A 22,493-nucleotide genomic window follows, 5' to 3' on the forward strand; every position below is an offset into this window, starting at 1 on the left:
AGGCATGTGTGCTTTGCAATTAACACTCTTATGGCAGAAAACACCAAAATGGTTATTTTTTTAAAGTTGGAATTTGGGACAAAGACACATCAATTAAATTTATGCAAACTTAAAGCAGAGATAGAAAAATTAGTACTGTTGAAAATAAAAATTAAGATTAAAACTATGAAAGCTGTTGTAAAAATTACTTGGGGGCTTCCTTGATGGCTCAGTGGCAAGGAATCCACCTGTCAATGCAGGATTAATCCTGGGTCAGGAAGATACCCCGGAGAAGGAAATGGCAATCCACTCCATAGTACTATTGCTTGGAGAACCCATAGCCAGAGGAGCCTGGTGGGCTACTGTCCATGGGGTAACAAAGAGTCAGATAAGACTTAGTGACTAAACAACTACAACAAATACCAATTTTTGTGGCCCTTAATTTAAAATGCCTCTAAGGAACAGATATGTATGTATACTAGTCAATCAAATGCAAAAAAAAAAAAAAGCTTATTTCTAGCAATTAGATGTTGACTGATACTGTCCTGATGTGAGTTGCATGTTTTCTAGGATTCAGGGATCAGGAGCCAGGCTAAAGGAAGTGGTCATTGCTTTTCCAGTTAGGTTTGCTAGATGAGTAATCTAATGGGCAGAGTTCAAGGAGAAAAGCTAGTGTTCAGAATTTGAGTGAAACTAAGATGCCAGCTGAGCTAAGCAGGAGAACAGTTTAAAAATGATCAATATTCATTTTTTGCAAATAATTTCTATAATCATTTGACCATCCCGGGTCATGCACAGCAGTGATCTTAGTCTGGGTGACTTGCTGGATAAAAACATAATTTAAAGCAAGATTTTGACTTTTGTTCTTGCAATTATAATAAATCAGATAAAGTTATAAATGCAAATGATTTAAGGGATATGACTAGTAATGTACAATTAAAAGTACACAAGTATAGCTTACAAGTATTTATGAAGTATTTAGAAAAATTACTACTAGAGACATAGGAAAGAAAATCAGCAATATATGAAAACGTTTTTCCATTCTAACTTATCTGTTAATGAACTAAATCTATAATTCAATAGTATAATTATAATTTCAAATTCTCAACTACTCGAAAAATTTAAAATATAAAACAGGTTGGAAATTTACACTCACACTCAGACATGCAGAAATACAATTTTGCTTCTTTCCCCATATGAATTTAATATATTCACCAGTCCCTGATTCCTTTGTAGCAGAAAAATCTAACCTTGATGATAGGTTAGATGATAGGTTAGAATGTTAGTGCCTATTTGAAATTTAGTTAGTGCCTATTTAAAATTTACTGAGTTATATGGGGTTTCTTCTTGCTCCTCCTTTTCATTTCCATGCACTAATCAGTGACTGGGGCCTTGTGGATAGCCTTGCATGGGTATAAAGTGTCTGCTTCTGTAGCCATTGTCCATGGTACCTGCGATGGCTTCAGGCTGTGAGGTCTAGTCACCTGAACATTTGGACCTCCAAATGAGCTAGTATGACTTTACACACTCACTGAGGACCTCAGTCCATCCATATTCCCCATCCTGCTTTCATGGCCCAGGGGACCTCAGCAGTCTACCTCATACAGTGCTCCAGTGATCAGGCCATTAAGAACCAACCCTCAGAAACCTCTATGCTGCTACTTCCTATAGCTGTTGCTAACCTGTCTCTCTTGCAGCTAAGTTTCACTCTGAGGCCATGATAAATTTGAAGCATTTTTAACAGGCTTACAGGCATCACTGTTGTGGGAATCAGGGGAGAAATAACTCCTTGCATTTTCCAAAATCTGTCTTGTGATCTTCATCCACATTGACTCCATTCACTAATCAGGTTTCAGTCTCCCAAAGAGAAGCAGAAAGACAGGTCCCACAGTACGTAATCTATGGTACTTTTGTCTCCACTAATTTGTTCTAATATCTTCCACCCAGACTAGAAAGAGTTTTCTTTCCTTGATGAAATGGGAAATTACAATTTTGTAATATATACTCTCCTCCCTACTGTTTGACTTAAAAACTCTCTACTCCAAGTCCTTCAAACATGTTTCTTTTTCTTTTTTGCTACTTAATTTTTTAAAAAATTGTTTTATCTTTCTTGAATATTGCCCTAATGTTTTCTTAAATCACAGCTGAGTGAAGAAGAACATTATTTTTTTTCACAAATTGAAGGTGACCCAAAATATGAACAAAATTTTCATTATATATTTAAAATTATAAAAAGAATAATAACTTACATCCACACAAAACCTCAACATTAGTGATTACAGAAGCTTTATCCATAGCTGTCAAAACTTGGAAGCAATGAAGATGTCTTTCTGCAAGTGAATGTGCAAACAAACTGTGCTACATACAGACAATGGAATATTATTCAATGCTAAAAAAATAAATGAACTTTCAAACCATATAAAGATATTTTGAAACCTTAAATTCATATTATTAAGTGAAAGAAGCCAATCTGAAATGGTTACTTACTGTGTAATTCCAACAATATGACATTCTGAAAAAGGTGAAACTATTGAAACAGTTAAAAGATCAATGGTTCCCAGGGATTGGAATCAGGGGCTGCGGGAAGGATGAATTAGCAAAGAAAAGAGGATTTTTACAGCAGTGAAACTGTTCTATATGATACTGTACTGGTGGATGCATGTAATAATACATTTGTCCAAACCCATAGAATGTACACTACCAAAAGTAAAACATAATGTATGCTATGGACTTTGGGTGATTGTGATGTGTGAATGTAGGTCTACCAGTTGAAACAAACCACTGATGGAAGCTCTTGTCAATGGGAGAGGAGACTATGCATGTTTGGGGGCACAGAGTATGTGGGAAAACTCTCTACCTCCCTCTCAATTCTGCTGTGAAACAAAAGCTGCTCTAACATAATAAAGTGTTCTAAAAAATAAATAAAAGTAACAAATAGTCAACTCTGTTTTTACCCTACAGATTTGATTTATGCAATTTACAAAAGGGAAATGAATCTTTTTTAATACAAATGACTCAAATTGAAAATATTGGAATACTACAATAAATCAACAAGGAAATTATCGAAGCAATGTTTTTACAAAGTATTTTTAGAATTGAGAAACTCACTTTTTTTCGTTTTCCAGAATATGTCTCAAGAGTTATGAATCATTTTTAAGTAGAGTTAAAGATAAAATTTGCAGAGTTTTACTGAAAGACAAATTTAGACTTGATCTAAATACTTGGCAAAAGAAAACTAGAGCTGAAACTCATTTACAATTTAAAGTGGGAGCACATGTATTTCAAGGCAAATAGAACATACATGTGGTTCAATCAAAGAGAATCTATTAATTTATGATCTATTAATATAATTCAACCTACCAACAGATTAAATGCAAAATACTCTGTATTCTGTCACATGAATTTTTGAAACATCAATCAATGAATAAAACTGAGCATTCATTCCTCATTTCAAACAAATAATAAGTAAGCAACTAAATAATTTATGTGGAAAATGGGATTAGAAGTATCTGTTTAATGTGATGTGGAATCAGAATCAGTATATACTGGGAAGTATACAAAAATACTGTTATTTTTGTTTGTTTTTTTATTTTTTTTCCTAATGTTCTATACCATAATTATTGTTTATTGTTGTTTTGGCTATATTTTAGAAAGTTTTGGTGAGGACAATGAAACAAAAAATGTATAAAAATTGGCTTGTAAAAAGAGGAAAGTATTTTAAGTATTTCATATGATTAGTACCTTCAAAAGTTCAATGAAATTAGCTAAAAAATATATTATTTAATATACAGGTGTCTGGATAGATAAAACAATAGGAGAGGCATATAATTTTCTTATTAAAATTTTTAATTAATAAAAAACAAGGAATTTACACTGGAATTTATTGAGATACAAATGACATATACTGTTACTCTGGTTTCATATAGCATAATGATCTGATATTTGCATAATATGTTTTTTAGATTTCATACAGTGGAAATTGTTAAAAGCTTGAAATTCAGTGGAATTAAGTTGATGATGAATATGTGAATGAGAAAAGTAAAATAATAACCTTAGGTGAGAGGCCTTACCAAAAACATTTTGAAAATAGTAAAAGACACTGAATTCTTGTATAGGAAGATGAAATATTTAAAAAACAACATTCTTCATTAAGTAAATGTGTTCATGGAAATAACAAATTCCATATTAATTCTCAAACTTCCAATAGACTATTTTAAATAAAATTATTCTGAAATTAAGTTTTAAAATTAAAAAGGCAAAATATAAAATAATTATCTTAGAGTAAAATAATAGAAAATAGACATGAGCAGCAGGGTTAATCATTCTTATCATAAATGTATAAAGAAATAATTTTTAAAAATAGTGTGGAATTTATGGGGGAAAAAGTAGACATCTGTAAGCAGCCTTTGCTTAATCTGTAGCTATTCATATAAGAAGACATTTCCACTGGGAGAACAAATCTTTCTGAAATATACTCAAGCATTCATACGATTTAAGTATTATATGCTGAAGGTAACATTTCACAGCAGTGAAGAAAAACTGGGTTACTCACTAAATGGTATTGGGATAAACCTGGTGATAGAAACTACTCTGCTTCTGTTTTAAAATAGGAAGAATATTCATAACAGATCAGGTTTGTTTTAAAAAGAATATTTTCTTTCCAGAAGTAATTTGTACTGGAAAGGGAAGTGGTAAACATAAATAGTATTCCATTGCTTTCCCAGAGACAACTGCCATTAATAGTTCAGTGTTATTTCTTCAATCTAAATTGTAAGCCCATTTTTTGTTATTGACATCATACCTTACTCCCAACTATAACTCCTGCATTTTTAAATCAACATTCCACTCATTTTCCACTTTACAACAAATGTTTTCTAAGCACCATTATTGAAAACTAAGTAGGAGTCCATTATATCAATTCTCAATTTTTTCCTCTAAATAAATGTATGAGATATTTGAATTGTTTCCTATTTTTCATCTTTATAAAATATTTCCATAACAGCTGTGTTGATAAGGTGTTTTTGATACAGTACAGAATAAACTAGGCCTGAATAGAGGTATATTTTGTTTGTCCCTTGGTTTTACTTTGATTGTACTAAGATATTTGCATAAGAGATAAATATAAAGATGTTGATTTTCTTTGCTTTTTTCTTCCTTCTGTAAATTATTGTTGTATTTAGTATTAGAAGGGTTCAGAAAGGATGTAAAATAGTTTTGTAAAATAAGCTCTTAAAAAGCAAGCAATTATAGTTATTTTTACGTGACCTAATCAGTATCCTTTTAAATGTGTAATCAAGTGGCATCTATAATTATTTGAGCCACTTGGCTCATGCTACAATTGAATCTACTGAAATTCACTTGCTTACTTTCCTTTTCCTTTACTCCTTTTTTAGAGCTAATAACTAAAAGTTGATTTTTTTTTTTTTTTCCCCATAAAGCTTAGTTTTGGAGGAATTCCAGTACCAGGCAAACCTGGGACCTTTTTAAAGAAAAACTTCCATGGATGTATTGAAAACCTTTACTACAATGGAGTAAACATAATTGACTTGGCTAAAAGGCGAAAGCATCAGATCTATACTGTGGTAAGTCAGCATCCATTCCAGCTCGATGATTTCTAACACTTCAATGTGGTTAAGACTTGCTTTCCCCATCATACACCTGGCACTTCCTCATAATACGTTTACATCACACTCTTGGATGTCTAAATAGACTCCAAGGTGAAATTGGAGAGAGGGAGGCACAGTAGGGAGTGAGTGGGTATGAACTGTGTAATTGGGGGAAACAAATGTTTTAGAGGTCCCTACCTACTGAATTCTATATTCCTGGCTATGAGTTTGTGCCATCTGTGGGCAGGGCTTGCAATCTATACTGGGTTGAATGAATCTCTTTTTTTATCCCTGAGAAATGCAGCAAAAGAACCACAGATTCTATTAAATTCTATTCCTGGTGAATTATATATTTGTCTACTTATTGCTGTTGTTAAAAACTTGGGCATTTTGAAGAACAGAGGTTAAATTTTTAATGTTGCTCCTTGGGTCTCAAGATCCCAAGATATGCTTGCTTTCTTCTTTCCACCATTTAGAAGTTTCCTTGGTTTTATTTATATATAATGTTAGAGTTTTTAGTGTACTTAGTGGGAGAAATAGAGAAAATCATACTACTCCATCCTGCTAGAAGCAGAGGTCCATTAAACTAACAGTATTGTAAAAGCTTTCACAAGACTAGACCCCCTTATCATTGACTAGTAGATGCTGCTTCTCCTTGCAATCTGATCACTAGACTACCTGGAAAAGTTGTAATTTAAATGATCTTGATTTATTTTCCTTGATAAGTATAATGTGTAAAAAATATTTTATGTTTGGAGGTTCCATATATTAACACTTTTTTTTTTTAAGTTGCCATTGGATTCCAGCGTGAGAAACAGCCTTGCTTATGGAAAATCACAGTTTGGTTAAAGTCTATAATATTTTAAAAGGCTTGTCCCAGGCTCAGGCTCCAGGCTTTGGGCAATGTTACCCATATATACCAAGGTTATTCATTAACTAATTAACTAATCAACTAATCCACATTGCAGGCAGATTCTTTACCAGCTGAGCTACCAGGGGAGTCCGTGAATACTGGAATAGATAGCCTATCCCTTCTCCAACAGATCTTCCTGACCCAGGAATTGAACCACAGTCTCCTGCATCGCAGGCAGATTCTTTACCAACTGAGCTACCAAGTTAGGAAGTCCTAATGTTATTTGTTAACTAATTAACCTAAGCACTAACTAGCTGATGACATGTTGTTTAGGCGTAGGTCAGGAAAGCATACTTCTGCCCATTGCTCCTCAATATTATTCCCCCCAAATATTTCATAACATACCCATTTCATTGAGTTTAATCTGCAAAAACAGTGGGGTCACATACTACTAGGAGTTTGAAAGTGAAAGACACTCAGTCGTGTCTGATTCTTTGTGACCCCATGGACTATACGGTCCATGGAATTCTCCAGGCCATGGAATTCTCCAGGAGTGGGTAGCCTTTCCCTTCTCCAGGGGATCTTCCCAACCCATGGATCAAACCCAGGTCTTCTGCATTGCAGGCAGATTCTTTACCAGCTGAGCCACAAGGGAAGCCCAAGAATATTGGAGTGGGTATCCTATCTCTTCTCCAGAGGATCTTCCTGACCCAAGAGTTGAACCTGGGTCTACTGCATTGCAGGTGGATTCTTTACCAACTGAGCTAGTTTAGTTTAGACTAATATCATGAATGTCAATGCACCTGAAAAGAGAACAGAACATTGTGGGAAGAGTTGGAATCACAAATTGGAACACAAGGAACTTAATGAAACATTGCTACTTTCATTGTTCACAAACTGGCTTCAAAAGTGTGAGAACCTGAGCCTTAGATATAAATAAAACCAATATTGTTATCAAGTCCAAGCTTGTGCTGTTTGCCCCACAATAGGCCAATAAATGGAGAGATGAGGCCTTGGGGCAAGGAATAGCGACTTTCTTCAGAAAGCCAGCAGATCTAGGAGCCCCAAAGAACCATCTCCAAGCTAAAATTTAGACTTTTTAATGCTAAAATAGGAGGGAATGAGCTGGTTGCATACTTGTTGGTGTGAGAATCCTTTGTATTGCAGCTGTCCACATAGGTCAGATCATGGTGTTCCTCAAACCTCCAATGAGACAGATGTTATTCTCTGTTTGGCAAGTTTTATCTATATGAACGAAAAAATGTTATATCTTTAATGAGCAGAGCATTGAGAACGGGCTCTCCTGTATATTTCAGGCTATGGACAACATTCTTAACTTGTAGTAAAAGCAGCAGAAAATAGAAGTTAAAGGAAAAGAAACAGATCCAATATGAAGTCAGATTTGTCTTCCCTATTACACTTTGGCAACATTCATAGAAAACTCCACACATAAATCATGTTTGAAAACATATTAAATGATAAGATATATTAAATAATAAGTCATTGAATATACAGAGCAAAAAAAGGGAAGTCAGGGAGATTGAGGAGGGAAAAATCCCATGAATTTATGAATATTGATAGCTTTCATCATTTCCTTTTTGGAGAGGATCATCAGCTACAATTTTAATAAATGTTTTGTTGATTTTAAAATATGGTAGCACTTACCAAGCTACCAAAAATTTCACTACCATACTTTATTTCTCAGAGTTTAATTGGCAGTATTATTAATATGAATCATAAAGAATCTATTTTATCATTAATGCACTTGCGGGGAATTAAATAAGTTTTGGTTCTTTGCAGATAAAGAACCATTAGTGTTAAACTTCTCAATTTAAAGGGTGGGATAAACATATTATTTTTCTCCCAAATTGCTTCTATCACCTTGCTTAGGTGAAATTTCCTATCACTACACACACACCCACACACATACACATTTATACACTTCGTCTTTTTTCTTTAGGAATTCCACATGGAAAGGAATTGTTTGCACCATTAATTACACGTACAAACAGTTTTATTCCCCTACTCAGGCTTACAGTTTCCCCCAAAGACATGGTATCAACTACAAAATCAGCTTTGTTGCAAGTCACTAACCACAGATGTGCTAAGTAAGGGCTTTTGAGAAGGATGACGTTTTTGTCCTTTGCTAGTATTCACAGACTCTCGCAGTTACTGAGTTTGGAAAAGTTTGGAGTTGAGCAGGAGACTCAGGGAATCAACAAATCAGGCAACAAATTTAAGGTAATACCCATCAGTTACAAAAGGTAATTCAAGAAGCACAAGCCACATCCAGCACAGAACCCTCTCTGGCAGGCTGCATTTCTGCAGCATCCCCATTGCAATTCATCATTCCTTTCTTGTGGGACCTGCCCACTCCCTGGAGATTTAACAGCTGTTCCATGGGGATAATTCAATTTAGTCTTTATAGCTTGATTTGACTACAAGACGATCCTCCACATCCCAAGACACAGTAAAACTAACAGCTTAAAGTAGACATAAAAAACACCTCACTTTTCTACCTCAAATCTTCCACACTATGCTAATATAGTACCATATAACAAACAATCAGAAAATAAATGGTCCATTGAAGTGTGTGTACAGTACCTGTAGATTATTATATACATAATATAAGAAATATATTGCCTTGCAAGTTTCCTGAAAATGATTAATTTCATATCTTCTATTTCATCACAAATGCCACTTTCTTGGAGCTCTCCTTTCAGAGTTTTGAATCCCCTTTCACAGAGGCAATGAGAGTAACTAGGTTGTCTGAAAGTTGTCTTGATTATAGGTGTTAAAATGATTATTTCTCATTTAAAAGAAAAGCATAGGAGAAATGCTTATATAACTTGACTTTACCTTCAGTGGGAGGGGGGATAAAGGCAGATGGCCATTAGCAGGACTATGTTTATAGACCTGGCTTTGGAGCTATTTGACCATGTCAGTTTGCTTCTGTATCTTTGTCTCCAAATAGTTGAATGGGTGTTGGCTAACAAGCATGTGTGATGATACCCCCAACTTCATGGCTGAAATGGCTAAGCAATCACAAAATGCATTTCTCCTCGGCCTACAGGAAAGCCTGACAGTCCTCTCAATACAGTGTTCCTAGCAGCAACATAGTTACATAATTGTTGATAAATTGTTTAGACGCCTAATCTTACTCAAAGGCTCACTCAGTCGTGGAGCCTGGGGCAATTTAACAAACCTCAGTATCTTCATACGTAAAATGAGACAATTATAGTTCCTACCTCAGACTGTTATTGTGATGATTAATATATGGTTAGCACAGTGTAAGGCTCAGTTGGTAAAAAAAAAAAAAAAAAAAAAAATTGCCTGCAATGCAGGAGGCCCGGGTTTGATTGCTGGGATGGGAAGATCCCCTTGTGATAGTAATGGCAACCCACTCCAGTATTCTTCCCTGGGAAGTCCCATAGACAGAGGAGGCTGGTGGGCTATAGTGCATGAGTTCGCAAGAGTCAGACAAAACTTAGCAACTAAACCACCACCACCAAGGTCCACAGTAAGCACCCAATACTTTGAAGATATTATTAAGGAACATTTCTACCAGTCAGTCAGTTCAGTCGCTCAGTTGTGTCCGACTTTGTGACCCCATGAACTGCAGAATGCCGGGCTTCCCTATCACCGACTCCCAAAGCTTACTTAAATTCATGTCTATTGAGTCGGTGATGCCATCAAACCATCTCATCCTCTGTAGTCCCCTTCTGCTGCATTCAATCTTTCCCATCATCAGGGTCTTTTCAAATGAGTCAGTTCTTCACATCAGGTGGCCAAAGTATTGGAGTTTCAGCTTCAGTATGAGTCCTTCCAATAATTATTCAGGACTGATTTCCTTTAGGATGGACTGGTTGGATCTCCTTGCAGTCCAAGGGACTCTCAAGAGTCTTCTTCAACACCACAGTTCAAAAGCATCAATTCTTTGGCACTCAACTTTCTTTATAGACCAACTCTCACATCCATACATGACCACTGGAAAAACCAAATCTTTGACTAGACAGACCTTTGTTGGCAAAGTAATGTCTCTGGTTTTTAATATGCTGTCTAGGTTGGTCATAACTTTCCTTCCAAGGAGCAAACGTCTTTTAATTTCATGGCTGCAGTCACCATCTCAAGTGATTTTGGATCCTAAGAAAATAAAGTCCGTGACTGGTTCCATTGTTTCCCCATCTATTTGCCATGAAATGATGGGACCAGATGCCATGATCTTAGTTTTCTGAATTTTGAACTTTAAGCCAACTTTTTCACTCTCCTCTTTCACTTTCATCAAGAGGCTCTTTGGTTCTTCACATTCCGCCATAAGTATGGTGTCATCTGCATATCTAAGGTTATTGATATTTCTCCCGGAAATCTTGATTCCAGCTTGTGCTTCATCCAGCCTAGCATTTCTCATGATGTACTCTGCATGTAAGATAAATAAAATGGGTGACAATATACAGCTTTGATGGACTCCTTTCCCAGTTTGGAACCAGTCTGTTGTTCCATGTTCAGTTTTAACTGTTGCTTCTTTACCTGCATACAGATTTCTCAGGAGGCAGGTCAAGTGGTCTGGTATTCCCATTTCTTTAAGAATTTTCCACAGTTTGTTGTGACTCACACAGTCAAAGGCTTTGGCATAGTCAAAGAAGCAGAAATAAATATTTTTTGGGAATTCTCTTGCTTTTTCAATGATCTGAAGGTTGTTGGCAATTTGATCTCTGCTTCCTCTGCCTTTTCTAAATCTGGCATGAATATTTGGAAGTTCACGGTTCACGTACTGTTAAAGCCTGGCTTGAAGAATTTTGAGCATTTCTTTCTAGCATGTGAGATGAGTGCAATTGTGTGGTAGTTTGAGCATTATTTGGCTTTGCCTTTCTTTGGGATTGGAATTTCCAGTCCTGTTGCCATGGTTGAGTTTCCCAAATTTGCTTGCATATTGAGTACAGCACTTTCACAGCAACATCTTTTAGGATTTGAAATAGCTCAACTGAAATTCCATCACGTACACTACCTTTGTTCATAGTGATGCTTTCTAAGGCCCACTTGACTTCAGATTCCAGGATGTCTGGCTCTAGGTGAGTGATCACACCATCATGATTATCTGGGTCATGAAGATCTTTATTGTCTAGTTCTTCTGTGTATTCTTACCACCTCTTCTTAATATCTTCTGATTCTGCTAGGTCCATACCATTTCTGTCCTTTATTGAGCCCATCTTTGCATGAAAATATCCCTTGATAGCTCTAATTTTCTTGAAGAGATCTCTAGTCTTTCACATTCTATTGTTTCCCTCTATTTCTTTGCACTTATCACTGAGGAAAGCTTTCTTATCTCTCCTTGCTATTCTTTGGAGCTCTGCATTCAAATGGGTGTATCTTTCCTTTTCTCCATTGCCTTTCACTTCTTTTTTTTTTTTTCACAGCTATTTGTAAGGCCTTCTCAGATAACCATTTTGCCTTTTTGCAGTTCTTTTTCTTGGGGATGGTCTTGATCACTGCCTCCTGCACAATGTCACAAACCTCCTTTCATAGTTCTTCAGGTACTCTATCAGATCTAATCCCTTCAATCTATTTGTCACTTTCACTGTATAATTGTAAGAGATTTGATTTAGGTCATACTTGAATGGTCTATTGGTTTTCCCAACTTTCTTCAATTTAAGTCTGAATTTTTCAGTGAGGAGTTCATGATCTGAGCCACAGTCAGCTCCCGGTCTTGGTTTTGCTGACTGTATAGAGCTTCTCTTTTGGCTGCAAAGAATATAATCAATCTGATTTTGATATTGACCATCTGGTGATGGCCATGTGTAGAGTCTTCTCTTGTGTTTTTGGAAGAGGATGTTTGCTATGACCAGTGTGTTCTCTTGGTAAAATTCTGTTAGCCTTTGCCCTGCTTCATTCTGTACTCCAAGGCCAAATTTGCCTGTTACTCCAGGTATTTCTTGACTTCCTACTTTTGCATTCTAGTACCTTATAATGAAAAGGGCATCTTTTTCAGGTGTTGGTTCTAGAAGATCTTGTAGGTCTTTATAGAACTGTTCAATTTCAACTTCTTCAGCATTACTGGTTGGGGCATAGACTTGAATTACTGTGGTATTGAATGGTTTGCCTGGAAATGAACAGAGACTATTCTGTAGTTTTTGAGACTGTATCCAAGTACAGCATTTTGGACTCTCTTGTTGACTATGATGGCTACTCCATTTCTTCTAAAGGATTCTTACTAATAAGTTCAACTTAAGTTGGCATGTAAGCCGATATTTATTTGTTGTTTTGTGTATATAATTAATGACTCACATAGCATTCTTGCACTTTATGATCCCAAGAAATAATAAAAGTAGATTGGATTGGTCATGTTCTGCTCCTGTGTCTGTAGTTATAGTTTATTCCCAAATCGTATAAATCATGAAGTGCATTTTGGGTAAATATATTATAGACCCCTTTCACTTGAAGAAATTTAATGACTCACTCTAGTCCAGATTTGATGAAATGACGGACTTATTTAAAATAAGACATTTAAAATAGATGTTGCACAGTGGACTTGGATGTAACAGGAATACTAAGTAGGCTTTGTAAAATTTAACTTCTGTTTGAATGTCACTGTCATGAAAGTTGTTGGAGTGTGTTGTTTATTTCTTAAGCTCTGAAGCCAAGAGATAAGGATGAGTGTATACATGAGATAACACACACATTCACATTTCCATATGTGTGGGTACCCATATGCCCGCACACGCACACACACACATATTGTGTTTGTCTTACCTTCCTGTGACTGAGAAGCTCCTGAAAATTGCTCAGAGAAAAAAATCCCTGGTGTCTAGTGAAGCCTAATCTCTAGCTTATTCCTGGGATCACATTTCATCCCTGTAGTTTGCTCTGTGATAAATGATACTTTCTGCTGATGGAAGGACTCATTTGAAAAAGCATCTAACCTATCAAATCTTCTCTCTCCACATTTCTACTGTCTTCCACTGTCATTTGACCAGGGTGACATTCATATTACCTGCTTCTAGTTTGTATGCTCCTTGTACCTTGGAAAAAAAATATTCTCAAATTATTAGGTTTTAGAGAAGTGGCTTCCTTTCTGTCTTTGGGCAAAGCAAAATTAAATAGTTTCAATGTCATGTGAGGAGTAATGTAACAAAGTTAAAAAACAAACTAACAATGAAATGGTTATCTTCTCTGAAAATGGTCCTGCCTTAAATTGGTGTCATGATTTTTTTTCCTTACGTGACTGGTTTCATTAGCTCATCTGATGAAATCATTATTTGACATTACTAAAGAAAACATCTTTAGAATGTTAAAAATATGCATCTCCATGTATTACTGATGCCCTTTGGAATATACAGAACAGAAGACCTAGCCAGTCAGAGAGGAAAACACTGTTCTCATCTATATGTATTTAATTTTCAGATTTTAAATGTATATTTGATATAACATAAACTGTATTTATTGACAATTTTATATCTTGCTTTTAATGGTTAAAAAAGTATTTTCTGTATCTTTAAAAGTTTCATTAAATACTTCCAGTCACTTTACAACAATAATTTCTACAGTAAGTCCATTCACCATAGTTCATTCAAGATTCTATGGTGTTAAAATTTGAGTTGTTTGAATTTTTATTGCCAAAAATAATACTGAGATTACAAATATAAACTGAAATAATTTCCTGAAATTTAGAGTGGATCAACAGAAATGAACATTAGTTTATGAAAAGTCTGTACCAGTTTCCATCCTTTCCTCCCACAGTGTAGGAGGGAACCGCTCATCCTGCCAGTTTCAACCCCTGCTTCCCTGTCATTTGAACATGCAAATGCATTTTTAAAATGGGGCTTGGGGCTAAATTAAAGTGAAAATCGACTTAGGCACTCTCCTTCTTTGCAAAACTTCCAACTAATGAGCTGAGTGTGTTCCTTTTACACTGTTTTTCCCACATAATAACAGCCATGACAGTCCCTTCATATGAAGACATCTTCTTTCGAGCACTTTCTTAGAGACAGTGGCACAAATCACCATGCTAATGCCAGAAGGGCAGTGAATGGAGGGATGAGAGATGGACCTCTGGTTGTATTAGTTCCTCTGTCCCAAAACATCTGTAAGAGGCAGGCGGGAGCAGACTGTTATTATCCACAATTTCTACTAAAAGATACTTTATGCTTAGGACTAGGGAAAGTCAATGATATATAGTCAGTGGCTGTGTCATTCACAGCCTTCTTTCCTCTCTGCTGGAAACCACTACACCAACAGCTTTTATTCATTTTTATTATACAGCTATTTTTTTCTACAGTCCTGAATGACTTTCATGTCAAACTGAAAAAAAGAAAGTTTGAGCAGATCTGTGAATAGCACCACTTACCTGGGAATTGAGGACTATGAGATCTTTCAGAAATGACCCCTGTGTGATTTCCTAATTGCCAAATACATCTCTCATGGGTATTTCTTGCAAAGTAGAAACTCTGGGCAAAACCCTTATCTTTGACAAGAGGAAGAAAGGTGGCATCAGAGGTCAGAGTGTCTGGGAAGAGCCTCCCTCCTTATCCTCAGATGGTTGTGCTCTTGGCAGGCCCTCCTCCTGGCCTCATGGCTCTCACAATGCCCATCCTCTGGCATCTGGCTGTCAGGCTCTTCCTCCTGGGAGTCAGGAGATGGCTGAGAGTTCTGTGTAGGAATTCAACACCTCCCCAGAAACCCTGCAACCAGTAGCTCTCATATTCCTACAAGACAGATAACAACTTCCCTGCTTGGGTTTTGAATCCTCTATAATCATCCCCTCTCTTCTATAGGTTGATTTCCCACTTTCTCATCAGAGCTTATTTTATAGCCTGGCCCAGAATAGTGACTGTTTCTGGAATTCATTCTAAGCGTCTCTTCCTCTATGCCTTTCATTCTTTCATTTAGTGTCTCCCATACTCACTAAACTACTTTTCTCCTTCACCCTCTGTTGGTTCAGCCACACACTTGCCTTCCTCTTCCAAACTCACAAGTAGGGCTAGCATCTTAAACCAGCATGTGCCACTGACTCTCAGAAGTGGAGCAGGGTCCTGGAGCCTTAGGCTGTATACACCACAGACTTTTGAGTTTGCTGCCTTGTAGGGAGACCCAAGGGAACTGGAAACCAAGCTGACAATCCTACATTTCAGGGAGTGACTTAGGGGCTTTGGGGCTAAATAACCAAAAATTAGGACACGTTTCAAAGTTATAAACATGGAACCAGTAATAGGGTGTAGTATGAGAAGCTGTTATGCTCCTGCCTTCCATATGTTAACTTCTGAAGCTGTTATGCTCCTGTCTTCCAAATGTCTGTGGCTCCCTGGAATGCAGGGCTAAGAAGAAGTGTGGGGTAAGGTCCAGACTGGGTAAGGTCCAGACTGGGTAGTAGATTTGCATCTACTAATCCCAAAGTCTCATGCCATTCCTCCACATTCCTCCTTCATTCCCTAAGCAGAATGAAGACTGGGAAAGGAGGAGCCTTCAGTGCGCTGTGTGTGTTGGCCCTGTCCGGGCGTGTTCCAGAGCCCACACTCGCCCCTGAACATCTTTCAAACTCTAAGGTCCCCATGCTTTCCATGTTGTAAACTCACACTTACCTAACACGGCACAACTTAGCACTTGATTCATTACTGTCGTCAAGATATAGTTGTTGAGCATCTGCTGTATGCCAAAAAAAAAAGTTCCTGCCTTCAGTGGATGGGAAACTTCTCAGCCCCCAACATGCACACCGTGGGAACAAGGTCACCATCAGAACTCAGAATCCAAAACTGATCCTCTTACCGAGGTGGACTCCTCATACCTGCTCTCTGCTCTCCTGGCTGCCACTGTGCTTGTCACCCCTCCTCTGCTCACTGCCTTCTTGGTTTGACACTTTTTGTTTGTTTTACTACCTTGAGATCTCTCAGTGATCCTGCTTTTCCATTTGCTTTTACAGTCTTCTACTTTGTTTTAAAAACTAACAACAAATTTTATTGATTTTAATGTGTTAATTACTATTACACAGCAAAGGGATTCAGTTACACATTCTGAAAGAATGTATATATATGTATACATATATTAGAATGTATATATATATATTATTTTTCATATTATTTCCCATGATGGTTTAGCACAGGATATAACTCCCTGTGTTATATAGTAGAACCTTGTTGTTTATCCATTTCTATACAATAGGTTGCATCTACTAATCCCAAAGTCTCATGCCATTCCTCCACATACACTCTTCTGCTTTCTGACTGTGACTGGAGCCTCTGCCCTCCAGGCTGCAAGGCTCACAGGGCTTCTGACTGCCTTCTGTCAGTCACTGCATGTTGGCCAGACTCAAACCTAGTTTATAAGAGTTCAAGAGAAAAAATGATGGAGCTAGCAGTCAGGAAAAACTTCATGAAAATGATGAAAGTGTAGGAACTTGCCAAGAGCTTTGAAGAAAAAGATACCTCTTAGCCAATTCCAAGTTCACAGGAAGGAAGGACAAGTGGAGTCATGGTATATGTACCAGCTCAAGGTGGGGACATGGTATTACTGGGAATACTGGTATGTTTTATTCTAGCCTGGTTCTTTCCAAAAGTTTTTTTGTGTCACTCATAGTGTTAAATATGTGATGGTCAGCAAATGTTAATAGATGAAAGCATTCTGTATTGAAGAGGTTATGATCTTTGTAGGCAGTGAGAATAAATCAGAATGACCACATACTATCTATAGAATGTGGACCAAAGTTAGTCTGCAGTGTCTTCATCTACAAGGTAGAAATAATCATACTTATGTTACATATAAGGGACTTCCATGTAGCTCAGTTGGTGAAGAATCTGCCTGCAATGCAGGAGACCAGAGTTCAATCCCTGGGTCAGGAAGATTCCCTGGAGGAGGAAATGGCAACTCATTCCAGTGTTCTTGCCTGGACAATTCCCTAGACAGAGGAACCTGGTGGGCTACATTGTATAGGGTTGCAAAGAGTCAGACATAACTGAGCAACTAACAGACACACACATGATACACATATACCATGACTCCAGGGATAATGTAGGCACTGAATCACTAGGAGCTAACAATATCATCATAATTATTTTCATTGTCCCACTTTGCTCACCATTTCACACTGTATGTTTCCCATGAAGACCACATGAAAGCATGTGACAGGCTCAAATTATGACAGTCTTGGTCCTCTCCAAAGAGAGGACCTATAATTATATCTATCCTGTAATACAATGCCCTTCTACAAGTACAACACTAAGGATTTTAGATCAATGGCTTTTAATATTTCAGGGGACTCATATACTTTAAGCAGATATTGAAAGCTATGAATACATTTTATTTTGCATAACAACTTGGAGGCACATAGATGTCCCTGAAGTCTATCCACAGACAGCAGGTCAAGAGTTCCAGATTGATTTTTAGATTAGGAGAACTGTAGATAAAATGAAGCCTTTTCTCTGTCTTTATAAATTTGCAGTGATATTAGGTTAATATCTTGTGTTGAATAGCCAGGACTCTGAACCAGAAGGTGACTGCGCTAGATCTGTTCCTCCTGTGACAGTGCGGCTGGCTTCTTAGAAACGCTTCATCTTTTGTCACAGGATTTAGAAAACGCCTGTCTCCATGTTATTTGAAAGGTAAAATTTAGTATAAAAATTGATTATGGTTCAGACGGTGAAGCGTCTGCCTACAGTGCGGGAGACCTGGGTTCGATCCCTGGGTCAGGAAGATCCTCTGGAGAAGGAAATGGCAACCTACTCCAGTACTCTTGCCTGGAAAATCCCATGGATGGAGGAGCATAGTAAGCTACAGTCCATGGGGTCGCAAGAAGTTGGACACGACTGAGTGGTGCGTGCACTTCACTTACTTCACAGTAGATGGTTAACTGCTAAAGTGGTTAAAAGATGACTATAAGAGGTCCAGAAATAGCAAGTTAAAAAAAAAAAATCAGGTACTTCCTCTAAGCTGAGAGGGTGGGCAGAGGAAGAACTGGGACCCAGAGGAGCTCTCCCTCCTCACCCCCTAGACTGAGATTCAGACCTTCCCAAAGGGGCCATGGTTACCAGGGGAGCATGTAGCCCGAGAGCCACCTGTGGAAGCTGCCACCGGTTGGGAGGTGTGGGCAGGAGCCCCACTGTGCAGAGCTGACTAACCACCCAGCAGGACAGGAACCTGGAGAAGTGGTTTCCAAGTGTTATGGCCCTGCAGTGGTTCTCTAGCGCCTTCTACCAACCAACACTAGCAATTGGCCCACTAACAGAAAAAAAACCTTACAGGATCGAACTCGAGCATCCCTAGCAGGGCAGCTTTGGCGCTGAAACTCAGATGTGGATAACTGTCATCATCTCCATCTCTTTTCTTTCTTTTAAAATCTAGGTTAAAAATGAGAGGCCCTACTACGTATTTAAACTGCCACAGACAGTGGATGCTTGTGTTCTTGGGTGGTGTGTATGTGTGTGTATACACACTTGTATCTACAAACATACACACATATTTTCTTTTCCTTAGATATAAAAGGACACACAGTAGGTACTTTTGACATATTTTTGTCTTTTATAGTTTTGAGAAAGAGATCAGATCTTTAATTTGGGATTGACAACAAAGTACCATTTAAATATACACATCCACATAAAAGCATGTTACTGGCCCACATTTTTACAAAGTCTTGGTCCTCTCCAAAGAGACAATTTGTTGTATCCATAACTCTTGCCTCTAATAAAATAAAATAACAGGGAAAATAAGAAAAAGGAAACAAAGTAAAGAGAAGGAAATGAGAGGCAGTAGATGTCAGGAAGAGGAGATTGTGAAGCCACTTAGGAAAGACATGCATGTTCATGATTTTTGTCTCCTGAGCGTAGACTTAGACAGTATTAGCCTGTCTCACAAATGTATGAAGTACTGCAAAATCTCAAGTAAAGGTCCAGGCTTTAGGTAGCAGTAAAGTATTCATATATTTAACTTTGCCATTACATGTTTGCTAATACAGAATACTGAAACCACAACTATTTTATGTGTTCAGATGATTTATTACACTAAAAAGCATCTCTCATAGTCAAAAAGTTAAGAGCATTCTCTAAGTAGACTTGCACTCAAAGTACCCAAACAATTTACCCTTCACATGAGGATTTGCAATGCTCCACTTCTCACAAAAGTGTCTCATATTTCACCTAAAAATTTTCTCAGGTTGTTTGCTCTTCTCTGAAATTGTTTTTTATTTCCCTGTTTTTCTACATTTTCTATAATATTTTAGCTCAAGGCTTCACTCCATTACTCCATTACTAAGTCAGCCTGTGGGGTTACCCATTATACCCCATGGTAATCAGTTATTTTCTCCCTGATGCTGTAACAAGGGCCAAAATTTGCTTATTTTACCCAAGGAAGCAAGTTTTTCGGAGATCTTTTCATGTTTTTCCTCATGGTATCAATACAATCCTGTGGCTCAACAAACATTTAACAAATAATGATGATAATTTTAAAATGCAAAATAAAAGATTGCCCAGGTCTTTATGAACATAACTCTGCGATCAAAACAAAGCCAACAGTACCCATGTAGCCTCCAGAAGCCACATGTGATAGAAATCTCATGCCTGATCAGATTTAAGGTGATGGTGTGCCCTCAAACTCACCATTTATTTCAGTTACACACATCACATGATGAGGCTTGTAAGCACACTCTGTTTGCGTGGTGTACTGCAAGAACCACAGCTGAGACTCGGACTCAGAGGATGGATCATTGACTGCTATCTTCCCATGGTTAATGGAAGATCAGGTAGCCCTAAAAGACATGCTTAGTGTTCTATGTAGGCTTTGGTGAATGTGTTTCATACCACATGCATGGGCAAATATAATACTCCATCTTGGAACAACAGCGAAAACCTATTCTGTATTCTTCCAGGAAACTAGAAAGTGTTTGGATTTTATCAGATTGTGATCTCTGTGTGATGACTAGAAATAAATCACTTAGACAATTGAAGCATCTTTTGTGTTTGTTTTTACCCTTAAAATTAAGTGTTTACAACCTGGGTGTGACAATTTATGGTGTAGCCTTAAATTTCAGTTCTTTGTGATCAAGATAGCCCTGTAGCCCTCATAGACTGTTTAGGAAACAGTAGGTAACCAAGTTTCTTAAGAGTTGTGAGATATTCAGTGCAGACACTGAATAACAAACAACTACACCAATAAGTATCTTGCAAACAATGTTTCATTTTCATTAAAAAATAATGTGGTACATGCAAACTATTGTGTATAGAATGGATAAACAACACAGGGAATTATATTCAATATTCTGTAATAAACCAGAATGGAAAAGAATATGAAAAAGAGTCTTAAAATTGTTTACAGATTATAGGAAGTTTCAAAAACATAGTACTTGAAAGAAAACATCATCTGCCCTCTCGTCAACAAAGTGAAAGTCACTCAGTCGTGTCTGACTCTTTGCAACCCCATGGTCTATATAGTCCATGGAATTCTCCAGGCCAGAATACTGGAATGCGTAGCCTTTCCCTTCACCAGGGAATCTTCCTAACCCAGGGATCAAACCCAGATGTCCTGCATTACAGGTGGATTCTTTAGCAGCTGAGCCATAAGGGAAGTCTGAAAATACTGGAGTGGGTAGCCTATCCCTTCTCCAGGAGATCTTCCCAACAAAGGAATTGAACTGGGGTCTCCTGCATTGCAGGCAGATTCTTTACCAACTGAGCTATCAGGGAAACACTGCATCAATAAAGGCCACCATCAATACTATGCCAAACAAAATTTACCAGTCTTTTTTTAAAGGAATATTCTTGAATAATTTCTTTTTTCTTGTTATCAATATACTGTGTAATAAATACAGTAATTTGTTGAGCATTTATTTTGCACCAGATACTCTGTCATCTGATTATCATAGTTACTTATTTCAATTCTTGAAATAATCCAATGAAGTGGATTTCTGGTGTTTTCATTTTACAAGTGTGAAAAATGAATCTTAAAATTACTAAAGGAACTTGCCTAAGATACATAAGTGATAGAATTTGTAAGTGACAGAACCTGGTCTCCATCCCTGGTCTTTCCAATATCAAATCCATTCTCAACTGCTGTGATATGTTTTTTGCACATTTTATATCCTGTTCTCATCACTGAGTTTCTAAATTTTAATGACAATAAAATTACTATTTGAAAATGATGACCAATACATGTTGAATAAGTGAATGAATTTTTTATAAGAGAAAAGAGTGATTTGAACTCCCACCGAGAAAGTTAGCACACTACAAAGGGTAGGTGCTTAATAAATATTTGTTTGAGTTTATGTTATGTTGATTATAATCAAACTTGCAGGGTATGATTATCGATGATAAATAATGTCTTCCTATTAAAAACTGGAGCATCTTCTGAAGAAAAGTTGATCCTCTCCCTACCCAGTGGTCTTCACAGATAATTAGCACCTTAGCACCACCTCATGTTTAGCTGCCTAGAGATAGAAAATTAGAAGATGATCTTTGGGATGCCTTCCTTCGCTAACAGCTTCTACTCCCCTGATCTGGTGGAAGAGACCCAACTTGATTAGAAAGAGCACTGTGTGGGTCAAAGATTCAGCTTCTCCATCCAATTGGGTCACTAAGTAGCAGGGTAAACTTCACAATTAGCTTACTCTTCTTGGTGCTGCCTATAACTGAGAAATGTCCTCTAGATAATCTCTAACATACCTTTTGTCTCAAAGATTTCATTAAGCACAGTTATTTAAAATCTCTCTCTCACTGTATGAGTGTGCAAGGGCTGCTGTGACAAGTATCACCAACTGAGTGAACAGACTGGCATGGCTTAAACAATAGAAGTTCTTAAACAACAACTCTTAAACTCTTTACACAACAGTTCCAGAGGCTGGACATCCAAGATATCAAGATGTCAGCAGGCTTGGTTTCTCCTGAGGCCTCTCTCCTTGGCTTGCAGGGGGCCATCTTCTGGCTGTGTCTTTACATGGTCCTTCCTGTATGTAAATGTGTAGCTGATATATCTGTGTGTTTGGATTTTTTCTTCTTATACAGGCACAAGTCAGATTCTGGGGCTTACCTTACTGGCTTGATTTTAACTCACTTGCTTTCATTTTTTTTTTTTTTTTTTTTTTTTTT

At 37.3% G+C, this 22,493-nt stretch overlaps 1 protein-coding gene across 1 annotated transcript in view; it reads left to right on the forward strand.

The window, feature by feature from the left end:
* CNTNAP5 (contactin associated protein-like 5) overlaps nt 1-22,493 on the forward strand; it is a 1,037,136-nt gene that overhangs the window by 519,111 nt on the left and 495,532 nt on the right. Inside the window, exon 7 of the mRNA XM_010860827.1 lies at nt 5,418-5,558. Within this exon, the coding sequence (XP_010859129.1) occupies nt 5,418-5,558 (141 nt within the window). The remainder of the gene's footprint in view (nt 1-5,417; nt 5,559-22,493) is intronic.

Source organism: Bison bison, unplaced genomic scaffold, assembly GCF_000754665.1.
Source record: "Bison bison bison isolate TAMUID 2011002044 unplaced genomic scaffold, Bison_UMD1.0 scf7180017864471, whole genome shotgun sequence".
NCBI classification, from domain to species: Eukaryota; Metazoa; Chordata; class Mammalia; order Artiodactyla; family Bovidae; genus Bison; species Bison bison.